General features: G+C 39.8%; 1 protein-coding gene across 2 annotated transcripts in view; it reads right to left on the bottom strand.

Annotated features, from left to right (window-relative positions):
* Positions 1–1,447: 1,447 nt before the first annotated feature.
* VSIG1 (V-set and immunoglobulin domain containing 1) overlaps positions 1,448–21,564 on the bottom strand; it is a 34,827-nt gene continuing 14,710 nt past the window's right edge. The window contains exons 3-8 of one of the 2 annotated variants that reach the window (XM_045188532.2): positions 20,185–20,292; positions 13,708–13,906; positions 7,761–7,916; positions 7,257–7,376; positions 3,811–3,958; positions 1,448–2,998 (exon numbers count right to left, since the gene is read on the bottom strand). In XM_045188532.2, the coding sequence (XP_045044467.2) occupies positions 2,698–2,998; positions 3,811–3,958; positions 7,257–7,376; positions 7,761–7,916; positions 13,708–13,906; positions 20,185–20,292 (1,032 nt within the window). In that variant the 3' untranslated portion in view covers positions 1,448–2,697. The remainder of the gene's footprint in view (positions 2,999–3,810; positions 3,959–7,256; positions 7,377–7,760; positions 7,917–13,707; positions 13,907–20,184; positions 20,293–21,564) is intronic. The other variant, XM_045188533.2, reaches the window with a different exon arrangement.

The raw sequence follows: 21,564 nt of genomic DNA, 5'->3' as shown, positions 1-21,564 counted from the left end.
AAAATTATGGTACATTTACACCATGGAATACTACGCAGTAGAAAAAAATAAGGAGCTCCTACCCTTTGCGATAGCTTGGATGGGTCCAGAGAGCATTATTCTAAGTGAAATAAGCTAGGCAGTGAAAAACAAATACCATATAATCTCAACTATGAGTGTAACCTAATCAACGAAACAAACAAACAAGCAAAATACAACTAGAGACATTGAAATAAAGAACAAACTGACAGTAACCACAGGTGAGGTAGGAGGAAATAATGGGAGGAAAATGGGGAAGTGTTGCCAAGGAACATGTTATAAAGGACACTTGGACAAAGGCAAAGGGGCGGTAGGATCGGGGTGGGAGGTGGGGATGGCTGTGTTGGGGGAATGGTGGGGGGAAATGGAGACAACTGTACTTGAACAACAATAAAGAAAAAGGATTCACTTTAGAAAGAAGTCAACACAAAAAATTCATAGTGGTTGATTCCACTGATATGAAGGCCAAGAAAAAGCAAAGCTCTTGAAGGAAAACAAATTGGTGGTTAAATCGAGGTTCAGAGTATTGGTAGGATTGCACAAAGGGGCATAGGAAACATTTTGGAATGATGGAAATGCTCTCTCAGGGGTGTCTGACCTTTTGGTGACCCTGAGCCACACTGGAAGGAGAAGAATTGTCCTGGGCACAACATTAAATGCATTGTGATACATAATCACACAAAAAATACTCACAGTGTTGTAAGGAAATGTATGATTTCGTGTTCGGCCTCATTTGTAGCCATCCTGGGACACATGTGGCCTGTGGGCTGCAGGTTAGACTATAGGAAACCATTCCACGTTTGGGAAATGTAGCCTAGCCCCCACTTGGAAAACCCAGTGGGGTGCGAGGTCCAGCACACAGGATCCACATCCACATCCACAGACAGGTTCTCCCATGGGGAATCAGGCCTTCATTGTACCTAGGCTGTTATGAGACTTGCTTTTGCTAAAACTCCCTCACCCTGAATTGAGGCAGCAAATGTTTACCGAGTGTCTTTAACTTCCTAAAGTCAGTGCTAAACCTCCTAGTATGGAGTATAACTAGTTCAACCACTTTCCCCCTTCATCTGTAACATCCTTCTCTTTGAAGTAATTAGCACCATTCTTTCCTTTGTTATCTGTAAAAGGTAATCACCTACAGCAAACCTGTGCATAGTAAATGAGGACCATCCTCAATGTAATGTACCCAGAAAAACAATAAAAGCCTACCCAGGCAGGGGTTGGGCTCTCCCTGGCCCTCTCGCCCTCTCTCACTCAGAGAGTGGCCATGCCGTCCCTTTTTCTCCACAGGATTTCTGTAGTCCGCGTGAATTTGTCCATTGCAGCCACAACACACAGATCCCATGGGCTGGGATCTGCATCATTGGCCACCCCTGCTTGCAGTGGTTTCATGGGTGTATACATATATCAAGACTCATCAAACTGTACATTTGAAATAGGTGCAGTTTATTGTATATAAAGTAAATGTCAATAATATTGCTTATAGGAAATTTACCTCAGGATCATTAAAGCAAGATTTTATTGAATATTGTTTATTGAACATTAAAATAAGATTTAAAATCTGATTGATGACAGAAATGACAAAAACCTGCCTGTAAATTTCTTCAAGGGGGGATGTGGATGAAATATGATCAATGGAGAAGCTTTTTAACAGGTGAAGAATAGGTGGTATCAGTGCATTTTAGTTAATGTTTAACTTACAAGAATGATATCTCTTTATTAATGTGGAATTACCTCAACAGTAAAACCAATTAAAGAATTAGTTCAGATTATCTAAAATTGATCTTAAGTGTTTGTTTAGAACAGTTTTCTAATCTGACCCTTCCAAAGTGTAGATAGCATGAGACACAGTGATAACACAATAGCTCATTCAAAGCTAAATTGTACATCACCTATGATATCAACATTTTGTATTCACTAAAAAATTGTATTTGGAATTGTTTGCATATTACTTTGCATTTAAAAATTGGGTTATTTAAAAAATTGCTATGCTCAGATATTGAATAGCAGGGTGGTTCCTTGGGAAATCTAATATGATAAATGAAGCAGTAATTTTAAGACCTAGGTTTACATGCTATGTACCAATCAATATGTACCTTTTACATAATCTCCTCTGGAATTTTTAATGAACTATAGAAATGATCCCTGAACGTATAGTCTTTCCTCTGGAATTTTTAAAGACTTTTTTCTAACCTGTGAGGTGGTGATGGTGAATTCTTTTCTTAGTGGTCAATGTGAAAATGAGAAGCCCTGAACTAATCCTAGAAATAATATTGAATCCAATTAAAGACACCTTATCATGCATGCATGTGGACTGTAACAAGGAGTAGCTAAAAATACAGAAATAAGATTTTATAAAATACTACACAGATGTTGTTGCAAAAACACTTTCAAGTGAATTAGAAATCAGTTGTCATTAGTTATGCTTATGGGCTAGTGAAATTGTAAGTACTCTTCACTGGCAATGCAGGAACCCTTGCATTTATTTAGTAGTTATCTTGACCGGTTTATTTTGGATTGATGGTAGGAACACCTTCTTGGAAGAGGGTTGGTCAGAATGAAGGTGGGGAGCTTAGTGGGCAATTGGTTAGGTCATATAAATTCTAAATGTAAGTAATGGGCTCCTTAGCCTAAGAACACTGTACTTCGGTTACTGGCCTATGTCTTATTCACTTGCTTTTACTCATCACCCACAATCTCAGGTTCAGGCTCCAGCTTGGGCTCAGGCTCTGGCTCCAAACTGATTTCAAGCTCAGGCACCTGGGCAGGCTCTGGCTCCAAACTGATTTCAAGCTCAGGCACATGGGCAGGCTCCTGGACAGGCTCCAGGGAAGGCTGAGGCTTGAGGATAGACCTTCGCCCCAGAATGGCGTCGAGGTCAATCTGATGGAAGGAAGGGTGCAGCCTTGCTTCTACTTGGACAACATCTTCAGATGGTATTGTCTCGAACTCCATGCCTGTGTTTATCCTTGTCATTTGTCTGCAGGAAGAAGGCCCAAGAAAGACCAAGTTAGGGTTTGACATTTCATGTGGGGCCATAGGCTCTGTAGATTTAGTGACCACAAGTCTGTCCCAGTCTGTTCAGGAACTCTGATTTCTGATATTCTCACTTACTGTTAGACCACGTGTCTCCATTTTGGGTGCAGAAAGGTTATGTCTCAACAATATCATCAGAGTTCAAGAGAGAAAAACCAGTGTTTAAAATGTAGGAAAAATATAAAGATGAAAGGACCTAAATATCTAGTAAGGTCTTTGAGGGCCAAATACAGGGCTTGGGTTCATCTCCCACTTCATCTAGAACAATGCTTGCATCTGCTTGTTGCCCAAAACATAACTGTGGAAACATAGAAATGGAGGGATGAACAAATGAATGAGTGTGAGGTACATTCAAAAAGGAATAGCAGAGTGGTCAAGAGCATGGGCTCTGGGCATGGTCACGTGACATAGGCACTTGTGCCTTCATGGACCTCTTGTTCCCAAACATATTAAAAATTACATTTTATGACTGTTGGTAAAATACAAGCATACTAATATGATATATTAAATCATTTTCCTTAGACCTAAAAGAGTTATTGTGGTAAAAAAAAAAAGTCAATATAAATTGGTCAGAACAGTTTGGTACACAGTGCTTAGTAAATGGTACCCATCATGATTCTTTTATGAAAGCAGTGAGAATAATCAGAATGATATCCCTAATATCTTATGCTAAAAGGAATGCTTAGGAAGAGATAACTGAGAGACATACCTGAGAAATGTCTATATTCAAGTAAAGACAACAAAATAAGGTCTTACTCGAATTCTGTGCTGGTTTTAGAATTTCTCTTCCTTTCCTTTCCCTTTGCCTTTGCCTTGCTCCTTGCAAAACACACCACTGAGGTGATAATGGCAGCACCCACTAGGGAACCCACCACGGCTCCAACAATGATTCCAACTTCTGGATCTGGAGGATACAAACAGCTGGTTAGTAAGCTGGAACATATTGTCTCTGCCTCATACATGTGCTTTTCTGACCAGTGGGGAATACTTGGGGCATTCATAGACTAGGAAAGAGACTTGTATAGATAGGGAGCATGTAAACCCCTAGAACTCTGCTAGTTGGACCCAGGGGGAAGAAAGATGTCCAGGTCAACTATATAGCTTACCTATTCAGATTTCCACACATAAAGAAAAAAATATGCCAACTTGGGGGGTCACTTTCAAAATGGGGTTTAGAGAAGTCAGTTTTCAGTGTGCATTTTTTTGGTCAGTGAGAGGGACGCCATGGAGCTGCACCCTGGTGACCAGAGAAATGACCTCTGTTACAGGCAGGGACATTTCACCAGGTTTTCCCAGAGAATAAGTCAACTAGGTCCCTAAAAACATTCTCTCTCACAGATTCTATGCTCACCATGGAGCCTCATGTATTCTGGCCACTGGAAAGGGATGTGCTGATTCCATAAACTAGTTTATTAGATGAGTCTATGGAAAAGCTTAATGAGTGAGATGATTCACATGAGCATCAGATCTTAAAGCACTAAAGTATTGTCCCTAAGAGGCTATGTCTGGGTTCTAGGAGGGCTCATCTCCATGCACCTCTCTTCAAATAAGAATAGACCTCTTTTTTAAAAAAAAATTTCTTTATTTACTTTCAGGGAGGGGAAGGGAGAGAGAAAGAGAGGGAGAGAAACATCAATGTGTAGTTGCCTCTCAAGTGCCCCCTACTGGACACCTGGCCTGCAACCCAGGCATGTGCCCTGATGGGGAATGGAACCAGTGACCCTTTGATTTGTAGGCTGGCACTCAATCCACTGAGCCACACCAGCCATGGCAAGAAAGGGCATCTCATAGTTTTAGACTAAAGGCTAGTTGGATTGCCTGATTTATTCTTTCAATGTTTTATAACTAAAGGAATACATGTGCATAATTTAGAAAATAAAACAGTTCTATTAGACTTCTAACAGAAACAAAAACAAAAACAAAACAAACAAACAGAAAACACCAGTCTCCCATCTCTGAGTCTCATTCACTAGAGAAAACCATTTTTAACTCTTTTTTGTTTTTTAACCTTCTGAAATTTGTCCTCATGTTTTTATTATGCTTATTCTAATATTCCCTGCCTTTTCCAATTTTGGTAATTTTCTGTTGACTGCCTACTCTGGAAATTGAAGATTTAATCTCTTATACATTCCTCTTACCCTTTGCCACATTCTTCTTATATAGACAAGTTGTAGTTAAATCCAAGTTTGCAGTTTTATGACTATGTAAATGTTATCCATAGCTGCAGAACATAGTATTACTATGGTCCTCTCTTGTACAACATTTAAAAATATTCTTAGGTTAATAATTGCTTCATTTGGGAATTAAAAAAAATGTGTTATTGCTAATCTTCAAAACTTCCAGTAAAACTATTGAACTTCTTTCAATAGATTCAAATACATCAGATTATCTATAGGTTGTTTTTTTTTTTTTTTTCCTCTCAGAGATATCCTTTAGGGAGCCCTCATTCTCCTCTCCCTGCATGGACTGTTTGCCCTCTTGCTCTACTGTCATCCTTCAACCTCCTTTTACCTTTGTTCCTATTTTACAGTTAAAGAAACAGACTTTGCAAGTTCCTTCAAGACCCAGCTCAAATAGTACTTCATTGGTAAAGCTGCCCTGGTTCTATAACCATAATTATTTCTTCTTTGATGTCCTATAGACACTCTGCAGACCTCTGTTATAGCATTTAACACATTTTAGTGTTTGTCCATCCCTCTAGCTAAACTATGAGCTCCTTGATTGTAAGGCATATATGTTATTAATCTCTGTATCTCTATCACCTAGGACAGTCCCTGGCATATAGTAGAGATTCAGTGAATATTTGAGGAAGTCAGGGAGGCAGGGAGGGAGGGAAGGGGCCAAATGCCAACATTGGGAAGAGAATTCAAAAGTAAGTGAGGCTCAAGTACAAATCCTAGGAATCTCTCCATCTACAATACCTCTACAAAGGCAAAATGGGACTGAAGAAGATCTAGAAAAAAAAACAGCAGAAATGGCTAAAGGGACTGGGGGTAGATTGGGACCATAGAAAGGACAGACCAAAAAGGTGAGGTTTCTTCACTTTGAATAAAAGTAGCTGAAAGTTTCCTGGCTGGTTTGGCTCAGTGGATTGAGTGCCAGCCTGTGAACCAAAAGGTCACCAGTTCAATTCTCAGTAAGGGCACATGCCTGGGTTGCAGGCCAGATTCCCAGTAGGGGGTCCGTGACAGGAAACCACACATTGATGTTTCTCTCCATCTCTTTCTCTCTCCCTTTCCCTCTCTCTCAAAAATTAAATAAAAATTTTAAATAACTGAAAGATATAGTCTGGAGTTGGAAAATGTTTGGTTTAGGACAAAAGGAAGAAAGCTCGGCTTCATAGGAGACTAATGATCTAATGGAACTGGCCACCTGTGTTTTGTATAGATTAAAACCACAGATTCAAAGTAAGTTAGAAAAAATGAATAGATCCTAAGTATTAAATGATCTTTGAGAAATGTGGCAAGATATCCCTTATGGGAGCTTGCCCCGGACTGGCCCAATTTGACAATTCCAGGTCCTCAAGTCTATGCTTAGTAACTAAGCACCTTTGAACTGGCAAGTCAAGGTTTAGAGACATCCTGGAACTGCCAGCAACTAACTGGATGACCTCGGGCAAATCACTTACCTCCCTGAACTTCAGTGTCCTTTCAGTAAAATGAGGCTAACAATATATTCTGCCTCCTAGACAGGGTAGTTGGAGGATCAAGTGAGGCAATGGTCACAGTACCTGGCTGAGTGGTATGTAATTTGTGCTTCACTAACATTGGCTACTGTAACTCTAGGTGTGTTTTTGTTCCTATTATTATTAGAGGCAGATCTTAACAAATTAGCTAAGAACTAGAAAGTGTTTGAGCTCCATATTTGATGCAGATTGCTACAGTTTCACCTGGATTTACCAACAGCATAACAAAGAAAATTTACACTGGGACTATAAATGAGGCTATTTTATTTATTAAATAGTAATTCTTACTTTCTAGAGAATTTTGAAGGTTAAACAAATTTATTTTTATAAACACTTTAGGGAAGTGTGTGACATGTATTAAGTATAGTGTAAGCATTGGATATAGGGATGGTAATTCATGATATTAATCTAAAAGCACCAAAATGTCCAGAGAAACAGGAAGGACAAAATAGGACTAATTAATTTAGTTGGTTGGCAGGCCCAAAATATTTGACTTAAAGTTGTAAGACCAACTCACGTGAAACAGTTAGATCGATTTCACAGGAGCTATTGCCAAGGATGTTGATTGCAGTGCACTGGTAATAACCTTGTTCAAAATTGGTCAGATTTCCAAAAACCAAAGTCCCGGTTGTTGGGTCTGTCAAGATCAGGAAATAGACTTTTGAAATCTCTTATGTGGGTAGCGATCATGTCAATGTAGCAGATCATTCAATGCCAACCCACTTTCTCACATTGGCCTCCCTTTTTTGATGTATCTTTATGACTATTCCAAAGTAGCCCAGCTTGGACCATACCATTCTCTCCATACCCACCACCTCCGAGGCAAAACCAGGCCTGACTTCTAGAAGTTAGGAATAAGGCCAGACCACAATCATCTTGTTAAGAGACAGACATTCTTTTTATACCCCCTCCCAGAAAAATAGAAGATTTAGCTCTAAAGATGAACAGCCAGCCATATACATGCTATTAGCCACCACACATACCATATACCTTGCCAGGGGCTGCTGAGGGCTACACTTACCAAAGCTTTCTTTCACTGGTATGATGTCTTTTCCTTCAAGTTTATACCAGTGGTACACAGGGGAAGGTGTTCCAAGCACCGAGAGGCAAGAAAGAGATATAGGTCGTCCAGTTTCTGGTATTCCTTGAATGCTGCAAAAGGGCTTAGAAGGTTTTACTGCAAAACAATGACAAACAATAAAAATCATGTTAGATGAATGGCACTCTGTAACCACTGCAGTCACTGACTCCCTTTCATTTTGTAGAACCTCTGCTTAATTTAAAAAAAAAAAAATCTTTAGCACTTATTTTGACAGTTTTCTATTTGTACCACCAGGTGGGAGTAGAGTGCCCCAGATACAAGGACCTTTCAGTCACCAGTTAATGTTCCAATAGCATTTCTTCCATCTACCTCCTTCCTTGATTCATAACCATGAATTTTCAAATTGTGTCTTAAAATATGGCTTTATTAAAATAACCAAATGTAAGCAAACACTAAACAACTAGGAGCATAGTTAATACTCTTGAAGCACAGCTGTAAATGAAAATACTTTGAGATAATCTGTTATTTTTTTCTTAAAAAAATTGTTATATATTGTTCTTAACTTCAATATCTCTGGTTATATTTTGTTTGCTTTTTTCTTTTGTTCATTATGTTCCAGTTAAAGGTGAGATCATATGGTATTTGTCCCTCACCATCTGGCTTATTTCACTTAGCATAATGCTCACCAGTTCCATCCATGCTGTTGCAAAGGGTATAAGCTCCTTCTTTCTCTCTGCTGCATAGAATTCTATTGTGTAAATGTACCATAGTTTTTTGATCCACTCATTTGCTGATGGGCACTTAGGTTGCTTCCAGTACTTGGCTATTGTAAATTGGCAATCTAACAATAGCCAGAGGGGAGTGGGGAGGGGACAGTGGGGAGAGGGGTTTACAGGAAGTACTATAAAGGACACATGGACAAAATCAAGGGTGAGGGTAGAGGCGGGGGGGGGGTTCGGCTGGGCTGGGGTGGAGGGATGGGAAGAAAATGCAGACAACTGTAATTGAATAATAATAAAAATTTTAAAAATGTTATATAAATGCCATATTTTCTTTTTCCTTTTCCTATATGAGTCGTTTTGGCATTTGTTCTTCTCAGGGTGACTCAAATGGTTTGAATTTACTGGTGTCACTCACTGGTAAGGGAAGCCCATTTGTTGGGAGTGGAGCTGCAAAGCGTTGAAATCCTTATTCATTTTTCACTCCAGGACAAACACATACTTGAGGGCCTTATGTGTGCCTGGCATTGGACTAAGCATTAGAAATTCAGAAGTAATTCTGTCATAGTTGTGAAGTGGGGGGGAGAGTGGTGAAAGAGTAGGCTATAGCTTGGAGAGCTTTGTATCTCATGTATTTTATACTGAAAGCAGGAGGACCACATTAGGAATTTAAGTAGGGAAGAGATGATGGTCATTTTAACATTTTACCTGGATCACTCTGACTCTGAATTTCCTAAACCAAGGGAGAGGAAAAGACAAATTCAAGAGGTATTAACAAGTCAACAACATTTGGTGACTAAATAGATTTTGGGCATGAGGAAGAAGGTGGGGTCAGTGATGATCTCCAGGTTTTTGATTTGAGCAGATGGGTACATGAACTTGACATCACCCCCTAAGATAATATAGGAGAAGCAACAGGTTTTCAGGGAAAGAGAGAGGAGAAAGAGGTAAAGATGAGGTCAGTTTGGATTTTAAACCCTCCAAAGATGTAGATTCTCTAACTAGTCAGACCTTAAATTTCCAGATTTCCCAGTTCTCTGCTCTTACTTGAAAGGTAACACTTAAGAACACAGCTCTGGACCCACACAAAATCCTGGCTCTGCAACTTTACCCTAGATGTGTTTAGGCAAGTAACCTAACAGAAAAAACCTCAGTTGACTCATCTATAAAATGTGAACAAGAGATAATCTGTGCTCCAGCTAATCCAAATACATTGCATTTATATAATTAAAATCATGTCTACAGAGCCTTGCACATGGAGTTGCTCTTGGCCATAGGCAGGACTAATTCCTGCTGCCACATTTTAAAACATGCTACTGAAGTTAATTCTCCAATCTAAGATTCTAGCCCACCATACACATGAGCAAGAAAACAAATGGATAGAGCTGTAACTCTTTGAAACACTTCACCATTCCTATTTTTTAAACAGTTGTATTTCAATTAAAAGAAGTATTTTTCTACTTACCTCTTTATTCTCTCTTTCTTTCCAATGATTTTGTCAGATGGGTATAACGCCCTGTATTTGCCTACCCTAAACAAAACTATTTAAGCAGAAGTCCATTGTAGCTATCATTAGAATTAGATACTGCCTTTTTTAAACATGGTGTTTTTATAGCCTTTACAGCAGAATGGATCAATCTAAACAGAAAATTAAATGGGGTGTTTTATCATGGAGTTTTATTACCAGAACTTGAACTAATGATGGAAAAAAACCTGAATGGCTTGCATTCATTTCTTGAGCCCAGAATGAAACCTAAATAGGCATTTTATTTATTTATTTTGCCAAACACATTTTTTCCACTTTTTAAAAATTGACAAAACAGTGGATCATTTTGAACCACGTTCCAAAGCTATATATTTTCTAAAACTACTACATCAGGATTGAATTGACACTTCATGCAGTTAGAGTCCCCAGCAGAACCTAGATGTTTACTGCCTAAGCCATTGATCTATGATTTACCTTTATTGCTTTCAATAGAATTGGAGCGGAAGAAGAGGCTTACCTCAGAAAATAAATGAAAATGATTCAGCATGTCCTCAAACCTTCTCTAAATTCGTCATTTTCTTTTTACATGTGAAATTCCAGAAGGAAAATGATGCTAATTCCAAATGCATACACAATAATTATTCAAACTTGTGCTGGGTATTTTTCAGCAATTAATTTTCTAAGGCTGTCATACCTAATGGAAGTCTGCCAAATGAATGGTCATCCAAACCACCTGGGTCTTTGCTCATTGCTGTTTCCTTCACCTAAATCATATCCTGACACCTCAGCCTGTTTTCTACCTTACACACTCTCGCACATCCTTCAACATTCAGTGTAAAAGTCACTTTCTCCAGGAAGCCTTCTTCAGTTCCCCCACACAGCTTTTAGCCCTTTCCTCTGTCTCTCTCAGCTTTCCTCTCCTACCTCCACTGTACGTTGTTATGTCATATGAGTATATCTGCCTCCCTCGCTAGACTCGGAACTTTTGGAGGGCTTAGACCTTGCCTTTTAAATCTTTCCATCTCCATTGCCTAGCTCAGTAATGGGACATGTGCTCAGGGTTTGTCCAATTACCTTATGCATGAACAATTGAATGCATGGGATCAGTCAATGTCCACCACTGGGTAATAAGATGTCTCTAAAAGACGCATTGCTAGGAAGAGCAACCTTTAAAGAAATATCAGCACTTCTTCCCAATATTGGCCTCCCTTACCCACCTGTCCCCACCATGCCCTGACCCTCAGTGGGGGTAAGCAGAACAGGCACTCATATACAATAGAATTCGAGAATTGTAAACAACCATAGTAATTTTTAGAGAAAATTATGTCTCAAATTTCCAAAAGCATTAATTTGTAGAATGCTTCTGTTCTTAGCCCAATTAATAAAAACAGAATTTTTGAGAGTTCCCAAACAAACAAGGAAATCTACAGACCCTTCTGCCTCTTACCTTGCCTGGATCCTGGACGCTTCAGGAAAGAAAAGTTGTGACACAGTCATTGTAGGAACAACTTACCCAAAGACTCATGGGAGAGAACAACTCAGAGTGAAGATAATCCTCAGCTTCTTATAGAAGTTGATTAGGGATTCTCTGAACTTTAAATTTAAGAATATTAACCTCTCTGTCTAACTATCTCAGGACTATTTCCAAGCTCAGAGATAAAGAGGCTTGGCTTCTCTAGGTTGTTTCTGGTCAGAAGGACAACCCAGAGACAGGGAGCAACAGAAAACTATTACAAGACTAATCCCTCTAATTCTTTGAACAGTGACTGTATAATATATGATCCTCATGGTGAACTTGTAAAGACAGGGAAACAGTTACAACTCCATCTCAAAATGACCAGAACAAAGTGGACTGACTTTCCTGAGGCCATTGAGTAGCCAAATAAGAGATAGAACCTAGGTCTTCTGGCTTACAGTTGATGTGCTAGCATCTATACCAGACTGTTTAGTTGCTGTATAAATGAATAATCTTCCAAACTGAAACATCAACTCTCCCAGGAAAGGCCTTCTGTATACTTCTCTGGTCTTCCCTTGTACCCAATGCCAAATACCAGGCTCAGCAAAATAAAAACATGATTGAGCTATGTTGCTCTTAAAAATCAGCTCCTGATTGTTGTTTCCTCTTTTCCAGGTGGGTAGATGCAGTAGCAGACCTTACAGTAAATGCATGGTGCATTTTTGGCACCAAGTGAGTGGCAAGCTCAGACAACTCTAGACATTTCTCCTAGGTGTTCACCTTGTTACCACTTACTGCTTTTCCAAGCTACTTAATTATGAAGTCACTGATTTGATCTAGTTCCTTCTTTCCTCTGATGGATGTACATAGCTCGAGAACAATAACTAGATCATCTCCATTTGAGGTTCTTAGGAGTGGGAGAGCCCTTAGTTCAACTGGTTAGTTGATGAGGGTTTAGAGCCCTTTCATCCTTCCCCTCAGGACTTCTGAAGGCCTGCACACAGGACCTGCTAAGCTGAAAGTCAGGATCAAAACTTCCATTGTCCTCTAAATCTGAGGTTGAAAGGAGCCCTAGAAACCTTCAAAACTGTGAACTTCCCAAGATCAATAACCATGCCTCAATATTGTAATGAACCACTCCAAATTCACTTGAAGAATGGATATGACTTGCCCAATGTTACATAATACATATTTGCATATAAACAAATTCATTCTAAACTCTGATTTAACATGTGGTCCTTTTTCCAAATAGTGTTAACATTTACATTTTTTATTAAAGTATAATTAGTATACAACAGTATATTAGTTTTGGATGTACAAAATAGTGATTTAATATGTATATACCTTATGATATGATCACCACACTAAGTGTAGTAACCATTTATCTGTCACCATGCCAAGTTATTACAATATTACTGACTATATTCCCTGTGCTGTATACTACATATCCATGGCTTATTCATTTTATGACTGGAATTTTGTACCTCTTATTCTCCATCCACCTTTTTCACCCATCCCCACCACCCTCATCTCTGCCAACCAAGAGTTTGTTCTCTGTACCTATGCATCTGTTCTTGTTTTGGACCATTGATAGATACATGGATAAAGAAGATGTGGTGTATATATACACAATGGAATATTACCCAGCAATAAAAAAGAATGAAATCTTGTTATTTGTGACAGCATGGATGGATCTAGAGGGTATTATGGTAGGTGAAATAAGTCAGTTAGAGAGAGATAAACACCATATGATTTCACTTATATGTGGAATCTAGAAATATGATCCAAATAGTGTTAACATTTAAAAAAATGGACCCTCCTGCCTTTATTCAGAAGAACAATTTAATGGTGGAAATTGTGGCTGGCTTAAGAGAGGTAATAAATAAGATGGCAGTTGTCTCCCTCAGGTAGGACAGGCTGTTATTGGAGGTCCCCTATGAAAGAGTTGATAATGATCATTTAGTGAGACTGTGCATTGTCAGAAATGTTCTCAATTTATCCTTCAGAGATAGGGATCCCTGGAGGTGGAGTCATATACTGCTGTCTGTCATTTTGGCAGCCTTTTTAGTTTGGCAATTTTTCAACATGTTATATGAGTGATTTCTCAGTGTTGCTGTATGGGTTGGGGTGTGTGTCTCTAGTTCCCCAATAATCAAAAAGCAGGTAGGATATTTATCCCTGGGACTTAATTGGCATTATAACCCATGCCCTGGCTCATTCAATGTCCTAAGTTACCCCAAGAAAAGGCATAAAAATTGTCCATACCTAACACACTGACTGTGAGAATGCCTTGATTGTTGCCATCAAAATCTGGGGGGTTGTTAACGTCGCAGGTGTAGGTACCACTATCCGCTGGTTGTATATGCAAAATAGTGACGGATGCATTATCTGGCTCATTGGACACCACAATTCGATCTTTAAATCGCCCGCTGGATGCAGCTTGTCCACCTTCAGAATAGTAAATCTAGAACAGAATAATGAGAGAAATGAGAACTTGAGAGTGTTCAGGGCTAGGACAAACTACCTGGGATCTCCTTCTATCCAAGGTTACCTTCTTTGATAAACAGCAGCATTTTCCCCTGGCAAAAAAAAACAGGTCCCTGTGGCAAAGGATTTTCAACTCAGTGGGGCATTTTAGCTTTCTCACAGCTTTATACAGCCGTTACCTCACTTGTGCTCAATGCAGCTTTGTGATGTCATCAGGGCAGAGAGGTATTCCTGTCTCACAAACAGTAGACAGCTAGAGTTGATGGGATTCAACTCTTAAGCTTAGGTTAGAAGATCAAGATGCTCATCTGAGGAGTCTACTAGGAGGAAACTCATTGTATAAGATATAAATGCCTGATGGGAAATCTAAAACTATCATTTTCCCTCTACTTTATAAGCTTTTTTCTTTTTTAAATTTTGTTGTATTTTTCCCATTACCATTTAATCCCTTTATACCCTGCTCCCGAGAAATCACCACACTATTGTCCATGTCCATGAGTCCTTTTTCCTTTTTGCTCAATTCCTCCACTTATTTTACTCAGCAGGACTATCCGAAAATTCTGGTTTCCCTGAAAGTTAGAATGTTCACACTCCTTTTGTACACACATACTCCTTTGGACAATCAAACTTGGGTTCACCCTGTTAGAATAACATTTCAGAGCAGACAAGCCCCTGAGAAATCATCTGGTCCCATCTCCTCATAATGGTGGTATGAGGATGGAACAAAATAATCCAGGAAGGGGTCTAGAAAGTGTTTAGTCGATGGAGCTACTACCTTTCTCCCCATGTGGCAGGAAGTAAACTAGAATTATTATTTCAAAAAGCGCATTCAAATCCAGAGAGATTAAATGACCCATCCAAAGCCAAAGGGATTTTCATTATTATAATTTAGTAGACTTAAAAAATATCTGGATTCTAGTCCTATCTCTACTTAAGAACATGGAAAATTAGCCATGTTTGGTGTGGCTCAGTGGATTGAGCACGGGCCTGGGAACCAAAGGGTCACCAGTTTGATTCACAGCCAGGGCACGTGCTTGGATTGCAGGCCAGGTCCCCAGTAGGTGACGCACGAGAGACAACCACACATTGCTGTTTCTCTCCCTCTCTTTCTCCCTCCCTTCCCATCTCTCTACTGGAGCGCATTATGCTAAGTGAAATAAGCCAGATGGTGAGGGACAAATACCATATGATCTCACCTTTAACTGGAACATAATCAACAAAAGAAAAAAGCAAACAAAATATAACCAGAGACATTGAAATTAAGAACATTGTAACAATAGCCAGAGGGGAGTGGGGAGGGGATAGTGGGAAGAGGGGTCTATAGGAGCTACTATAAAGGACACAAGGACAAAATCAAGGGGGAGGGCAGAGGTGGGGGAGGGAAGTGGGACAGGCTGGGGTGGGGTAGAGGGATGGGGAGAAAATGCAGACAATAGTAACTGAATAAAAATAAATAAATAATTTTTTTAAAAAAATTTTAAAAATAATAAAAATAAATAAATAAAATCTTAAAAACAAGAGCATGGATAATTAGATCATAATGGCAACCGTGGGAGCAGCATGGTGAGGTGGAAAGAGGCCTAGTCTCTGAGTTGGAGGACCCAGCTTTTAGTCACAGCTCTGCCTCTGACTAACTGTAACAACATCAGGGGAGATGGCCTCTGGTCATGTCTCCATGGCAACCTGCTTTGTGATAAGAAACAAAATTATTTAATTTTTAACCTTTAGTTTCCACATCTGAATGAGGAACCAGAGCAATGTTCTCCCAAGTATGATATGTATTCCCTGAGTATAAGCACATAAGTTGATTTTCGGTAGTACATAAATGAAAACATTAAAATGCGATATATGTAGCACATCAAATCTGTGACCTAATGAATATTATTGCTTGGGTGAAACTAAGATATTTTTAATATTTTAAGAAACCAAGTCAGTATAGAAAACAACATTAAATAATACTACTTAATATGGCAAAAATCATAAAGATGAGGCATAAATGATGAGCTTTGGAATCACTGATCCATGAGGTTCCTTCATAATATACATAGTCTATGTACATACTTTGTTAGTTTAATATAAATGTGTATAATTGAAATGATTGTTATTTATTATCCAATAAACTGGTACTGCCCTAGTCCAGTGGAACTAATTAATATTTTTATAAAATCTACTTGAAGAGCCTTATGGCTCACTCTTCTCACTTTATAGAGGAAAGTGAAGCACAGAGAAGTTAACAGGTGGGACAGTTCTAGAACCCAATTCTTTTATTTTTTTCTTTTAAATATGATTTATTTATTATTTATTTATTAATTTTTAATTGTTATTCAGTTACAATTGTCTGCATTTTCTCCCCATCCCTACACCCCACCCCAATTCTTTTAATTCCTTGTCTAGTGCTCCTTACATTAATAGGCTAATGAGAGAGGGAAGGTAATCAGCAAAACCAAAGATATTGTCTAGATAAATTTAAAAGCATTGTCCTTCAAGAAGAAAGCCAATATATTTTTTAACTAAGGCAGAAAGGTAGATTCTGAGGGAAAAATCAAAGGAAAAAAGCATATTTAAAGAAATAACTTGTCTCCTCCCTAACATCCACTATCTTCCTTTCCTGCCCTAAATTAGTAATTTATAATTTACGTCATCTGTTCACACCTACTGAAATTACAAACTTTTGCCCCAGAGGGGTGTTGTTTGACTGACAAACTAGAAAGCCAGTGTTAAGGTATTCAAGTGGGCCAGGAGGAAGTTAAGTTCATCAAAGATCTATTCCCTTCATTTATGTTGACACCCAAGATATCCAGCTTTCCAGTTCACTAGCCAGCAGTGGGATTATTTACTTTCTAATCAACAGTTTGAGTTTCTGTGGACTCTTACCTGGAACACAGCCTGCAGCCCATCAGGGAAGCTCTTTACAACTTCAACATCTGGCCAATTCCCCTGCTCCCAGGAAGACTGGGGGTAGGGCAGCCTGTTTTATACTGAGGTTTGAGGACACCACAATGACATATGACATCAGTTTTGCCTATGACCCACAGTAAGTTCCAGAGGATCTAGGTGAAAAAACCTTCTTTCTGCAGAAATCAGGGGGCCAACTAATGTGGTTTAGGCCAAGGCTAGGACATGAAAAGAAGCTATTGTAAGAGTCTCACAGTTAGGCATGAATCAAGGTGAAATGATCAAATAAGTCACAAGGCCCTGAACTTGTAACTTCCTTATGAAAAGGACCTTCACCAATTCTTCTACTCTGGCTCCTCACACTGTAGCTTATATTTTGCCCTCTCACAAATAGTAAAGGGTGTCAGAGATAGGGCAGGCTAAGGAGAGAGGACAATGAAGATCTAAAAGGGAAAGGATTGGCCTCAGGGTGCTCTGAGAGGAGGAAAGTCCCCAGGGCTACCTATGTGGCCAGACACATAGACAAAGGGGGTTTTCTGTTAGGGGAAGTCCTTGCTGTAACACTGTCTTCATAAAGAAAAAAAAAAATACAATGTTTTCCTGAAACTGCTTATCTAATCACACAGCAGGACTGCAACTTGATTCCATTTCCCACAAAAGAATAACTCTTTTAAAAATCAAAGCTAAACAATGATCAAGGCCTGGCCATGATCCTGTGAAGCTTTCATACTTTTCAAAGAAAGTGTATCGTGAATTTAAAGATCAAAACAAATGAAGTCCAGGAAAAACCATGGATGTTCAACAAGCTACATCCTTTGTGGGGGAGTCTGCTTTAAGAAAATCCATCCAAGTGTTTCCTTAAGTGTGCATGTTAATTTTATGCCCACTTGCCCTTTGTGGTTTTGTTTATGGCAGACTTCCCTACTTTCCCCCCATGGTTCTCTCTGTATCCCTATTGGTGATGTTAGAGGCTGAATGTGGAATCATGATAGCACATTCATTATAAGACTCCTGAGAGATCACTTTAGTCATGGTTTCTAAGGTTGAAGAGCCTTAAGAACCCAGATAGATATGAGAAATATGGAAAATGGCTGGGAGGGTCTGGTGAATAGTGGTAAGATCAGAGAGAATACTGGGAACTGTGGTGAACTGGAGATCCAACACAAACAAGACTTTTGAAGTGTGGAAACAAACAAAATACTGGGTTGGCCAACCAACATGCATCCACTGACCAAATCAGGCCCAGAGTTGTCTAGTTTGCAACCTCTGATTCATCATCTTCTATTACAGAGGAGGGACACTAAGACCCCTCGAGGAAGTGATTTGCCTAAGGTCACACAATTTATAATCAGACCTGGAATCCAGACCTCCTGATTCCCACTGAACATATTAAAATGGCACTCACAGTCCTGACTTGGGTGAGGAAGATGATTCCCAGGAAACCTTCTGCTATTGAGGCCATTCCATCTTCTAATCCAGCCCAACACTCCTTCTGTCAATTGCCACTATTCATTGACATGATGCTTCTTCCCACACTGAGTAAGTTCATCACACAATGTCTTCAATGTCTTCCAGCTGCAATAACAGCCTTTCCCCTCTTACTGTGCCAAGTTCCTACTCACATCTAGGAGCCATATTTGTCCAAAAAGATTTTTTCCTCAGCTTTGCGACACTGGTTTCTAACTAGAGGGTGGAGTATAAAAAAGAGGGTGGAAAGTACTGTCTGCTTTCTGTTTGAGTCTGAGTTGCAGTTAATAAATGTGTTTAGCCTCCAGAGTTGATTTTGTGGGTTATTTTTGGAAATGTGCAGGGTATAGAAGTCCACAGCCAATCACCCATTCTTTCCCTCTGACTTCTTGCTTTCCTGTACTGTTCATAAAGTGGTGAGCCATAGAAGGGGGCGTGGTGAGTGTAGGGTAGCAATGGTCTCAAGCCCAGAATTTTCTCTGGAGTGCACTAGAGGGCTGAGATTGCATATATAAGAGATGTAACACCAAAAGGAAGACTGCTTGCCCACAAACCACTCCCTTCCCAACCTGTCATTTGCCTGAAATACCTACCATTTAAATAGATTTTAGGGGATGAAGGCATGGAATGCCTATGCTTAAATTATTTTCTTTGGAAAAAAATAAAATAAACTACTGCCAGTCCCTAACACCTTAACATTAAATTAATTTATCAAAATTAGCAAGAATAGACATATGAGGAAATAGGACAGAGAATAGGTGAACTTTAATGGGAGGGGGTGGTAAGAAGGGAAGAAATTAGTTTCTCAATGAATGTCACACTGGCACTTTGGGCAGACAATTCTTTCTTAAGTGGGTCAGTGCTATATATTGCAAGACATTTAACATCTCTAACCACCACTCACTCAATGCCAGTATTGGCTCCCATTTGTAGTAATTAAACCAGCCCCTGTCATTTTCAAGTGCTCCTAAGGAGGTGGAACACCTCCACTCTGTCAACATTTGAAAAGCATTTGATATAATGGCATCTGCAGTGGACAGGGAAGGTTGGAAGAATCTGAGCAGCCAGAGAATATGAAGACACTAGGTTCTGTATAGAAGTTGTTCACACCATATGTGTGTTGGGAACATGAGGGTGGCAAAGGGTTTCTTCCACTATGGATATTCTAGAAGAGTAAGTATTGTCTGAGAGACCCATGCTAAGTACGATCAATGCCTGTTCTGCTCATAGGCAGCTAAGGTCTCTGAAGTTTTACTAGTGAATGGCTAGGTAGAAGAGGAGGACACTGTTGTGATCACAGGGACACCAGACCACCAAAAACTTTCATGCTAGCCTGCCTGTCCCAAGATCTAGAGTCTTCAGCTAAGAGTCCCTGCTGAGGAAGTCATCATATGAAGCTGTCTATGTCTTCTGAGAGGAGGGCTTCTTTAAAAGGAGGACCATGCTAAAGAATATCCTGGCCTTCTTGGTCAGAAGACTTGTTGGATAATTCTGTAAACCCTATTCACCAAAAGAACCCCTTGGAGGAGAAAGCAAGCGATAACATCCTCCTCTGGGTATTGAGAAACACTAGAACTTGGAGTGAACTGCTCTTTTATAAAAGAATGGTTTGGGGGGAGGAGGAGAATATGATCTTATGGCAAGAGTTGGCCACTGCCCTGCTCAATAGGGCAGCAATAGGGCCCTGAGCTTTTTTGGAGGAGGCTGAAAAGAATTCCAGACATGGGTATGAGAAGGCAAACTCATGGCTGTCCCAGTTTTGCCAGGGGTTTATGATGATCTGGATTTTTACCAGACTCAGGCCCTCCCTTCCCACTCCTAAAAGCTGGTGTCATTGCCCTAGAGACTCCAAACAATGAAGGGGTCCAGTAGTACATCAATAGGTGTTCTTACCTGAGAGGTCCAGCTACATCTTCCCCGAGCATCTCTTGCATACGCCATTTTTAGACACTGACTGACTGCCTTTTCCTCCATAGCCTCATTATTGAGGCACCAGTTGTGCTGTGTTTGAGCAGAAATGGGTGGATCTGAGAGCTGAGTGACAAATGGTATACTGCCACATCAACGCAGGAGTTGAATTGAATCACTCAGTGGTCAATGTGGCAACATCTTACTTCCATGAATCATAGAATTGTTTAATAGCACAGCAGTGTTTTTTTTTTTTTTTTTTTTTTTGAATCACCCCCCAAAAGTCCCATTAGGCATTCCTAGCTTAACACATAATGTGCTCTACAGGATTCTGAATGCATGGAAGTGCTCAAAGAGGAAACAAATTTGAAATAGAGCCAAGTTTCATTTTGAAAAATACCATGCCCACCAGTAAATGACTGGATCAAAAACCTGTGGTACATTTACACCGTGGAATACTATGCAGCAGAAAGAAAGAAGGAACTCCTACCCTTCGTGACAGCATGGATGGAACTGGAGAATATTATGCTAAGTGAAATAAGCCAGGCAGTGAAAGACAAATACCATATGATCTCACTTATAAGTGGAACCTAATTCATGAGACAAACAAGGGAGCAAAATAGAACCAGAGATGTGGAAATAAAGAACAAAGTGATAGTGACTACAGGGGAGAGAGGAGAGAGATAAGAGAGGAAAGAAAGGGAAGGGTCAAATCAAGGAACATGTACAGAGGACCCATGGACAAGGACAATGTGGGGGAGGATTGAATGTGGGAGGTGGGGGATGGGTAGGGCAGGAGAGAGTAATGGGGGGAAAATGGGGACAACTGTGATTGAACAACAATAAAATATTAAGAAAATACCATTTCAATTGAAGATATCTGCACCCTCCTCATTGGGCAGGTTCTTGAAGGATAAGCAGGCCATGAAGGAACCTGACCCCTCCCTTTAGCCACAGGGAACTGAAAGGCAGTGGAGCTGGAAGCTATTTTTGGGACAGAATTCCCCCAAGAGCTCTGTCCCAGCTGACCAGCTGTACAAAATATATCTTGTTGGGCTGGGTTCCCTAGTGCCCATGACCCAGGGCTATGGATAGGATAGGGCTTTTGGAAAATCACCATTTTGTGAGTAGTGTTGCTGATAATAACTCACATTCATTGAATGGTTACTAGGTGGAAAGCTTCCTAGTGCTTCACAAATATCATCTCATTAAATTTTCACAGTAAACCTATGAAGTAGGTAAGTAGCCCCATTTTACAGATGGAAAAATTGAACCTCTGAAAGGTCAAGTGACTTGTCTAAGGACAACAAGCCAGCAAGTAAGCAGAAGGACAGGGAGTAGAACTAATGGGAGGTTTCTGCTGGG

This window comes from Desmodus rotundus, chromosome X (assembly GCF_022682495.2).
Source record: "Desmodus rotundus isolate HL8 chromosome X, HLdesRot8A.1, whole genome shotgun sequence".
In the NCBI taxonomy this organism is placed as follows: Eukaryota; Metazoa; Chordata; class Mammalia; order Chiroptera; family Phyllostomidae; genus Desmodus; species Desmodus rotundus.
Note: the sequence above shows the minus strand (reverse complement) of the source record. Positions and strands in the feature narration are given on the sequence as shown.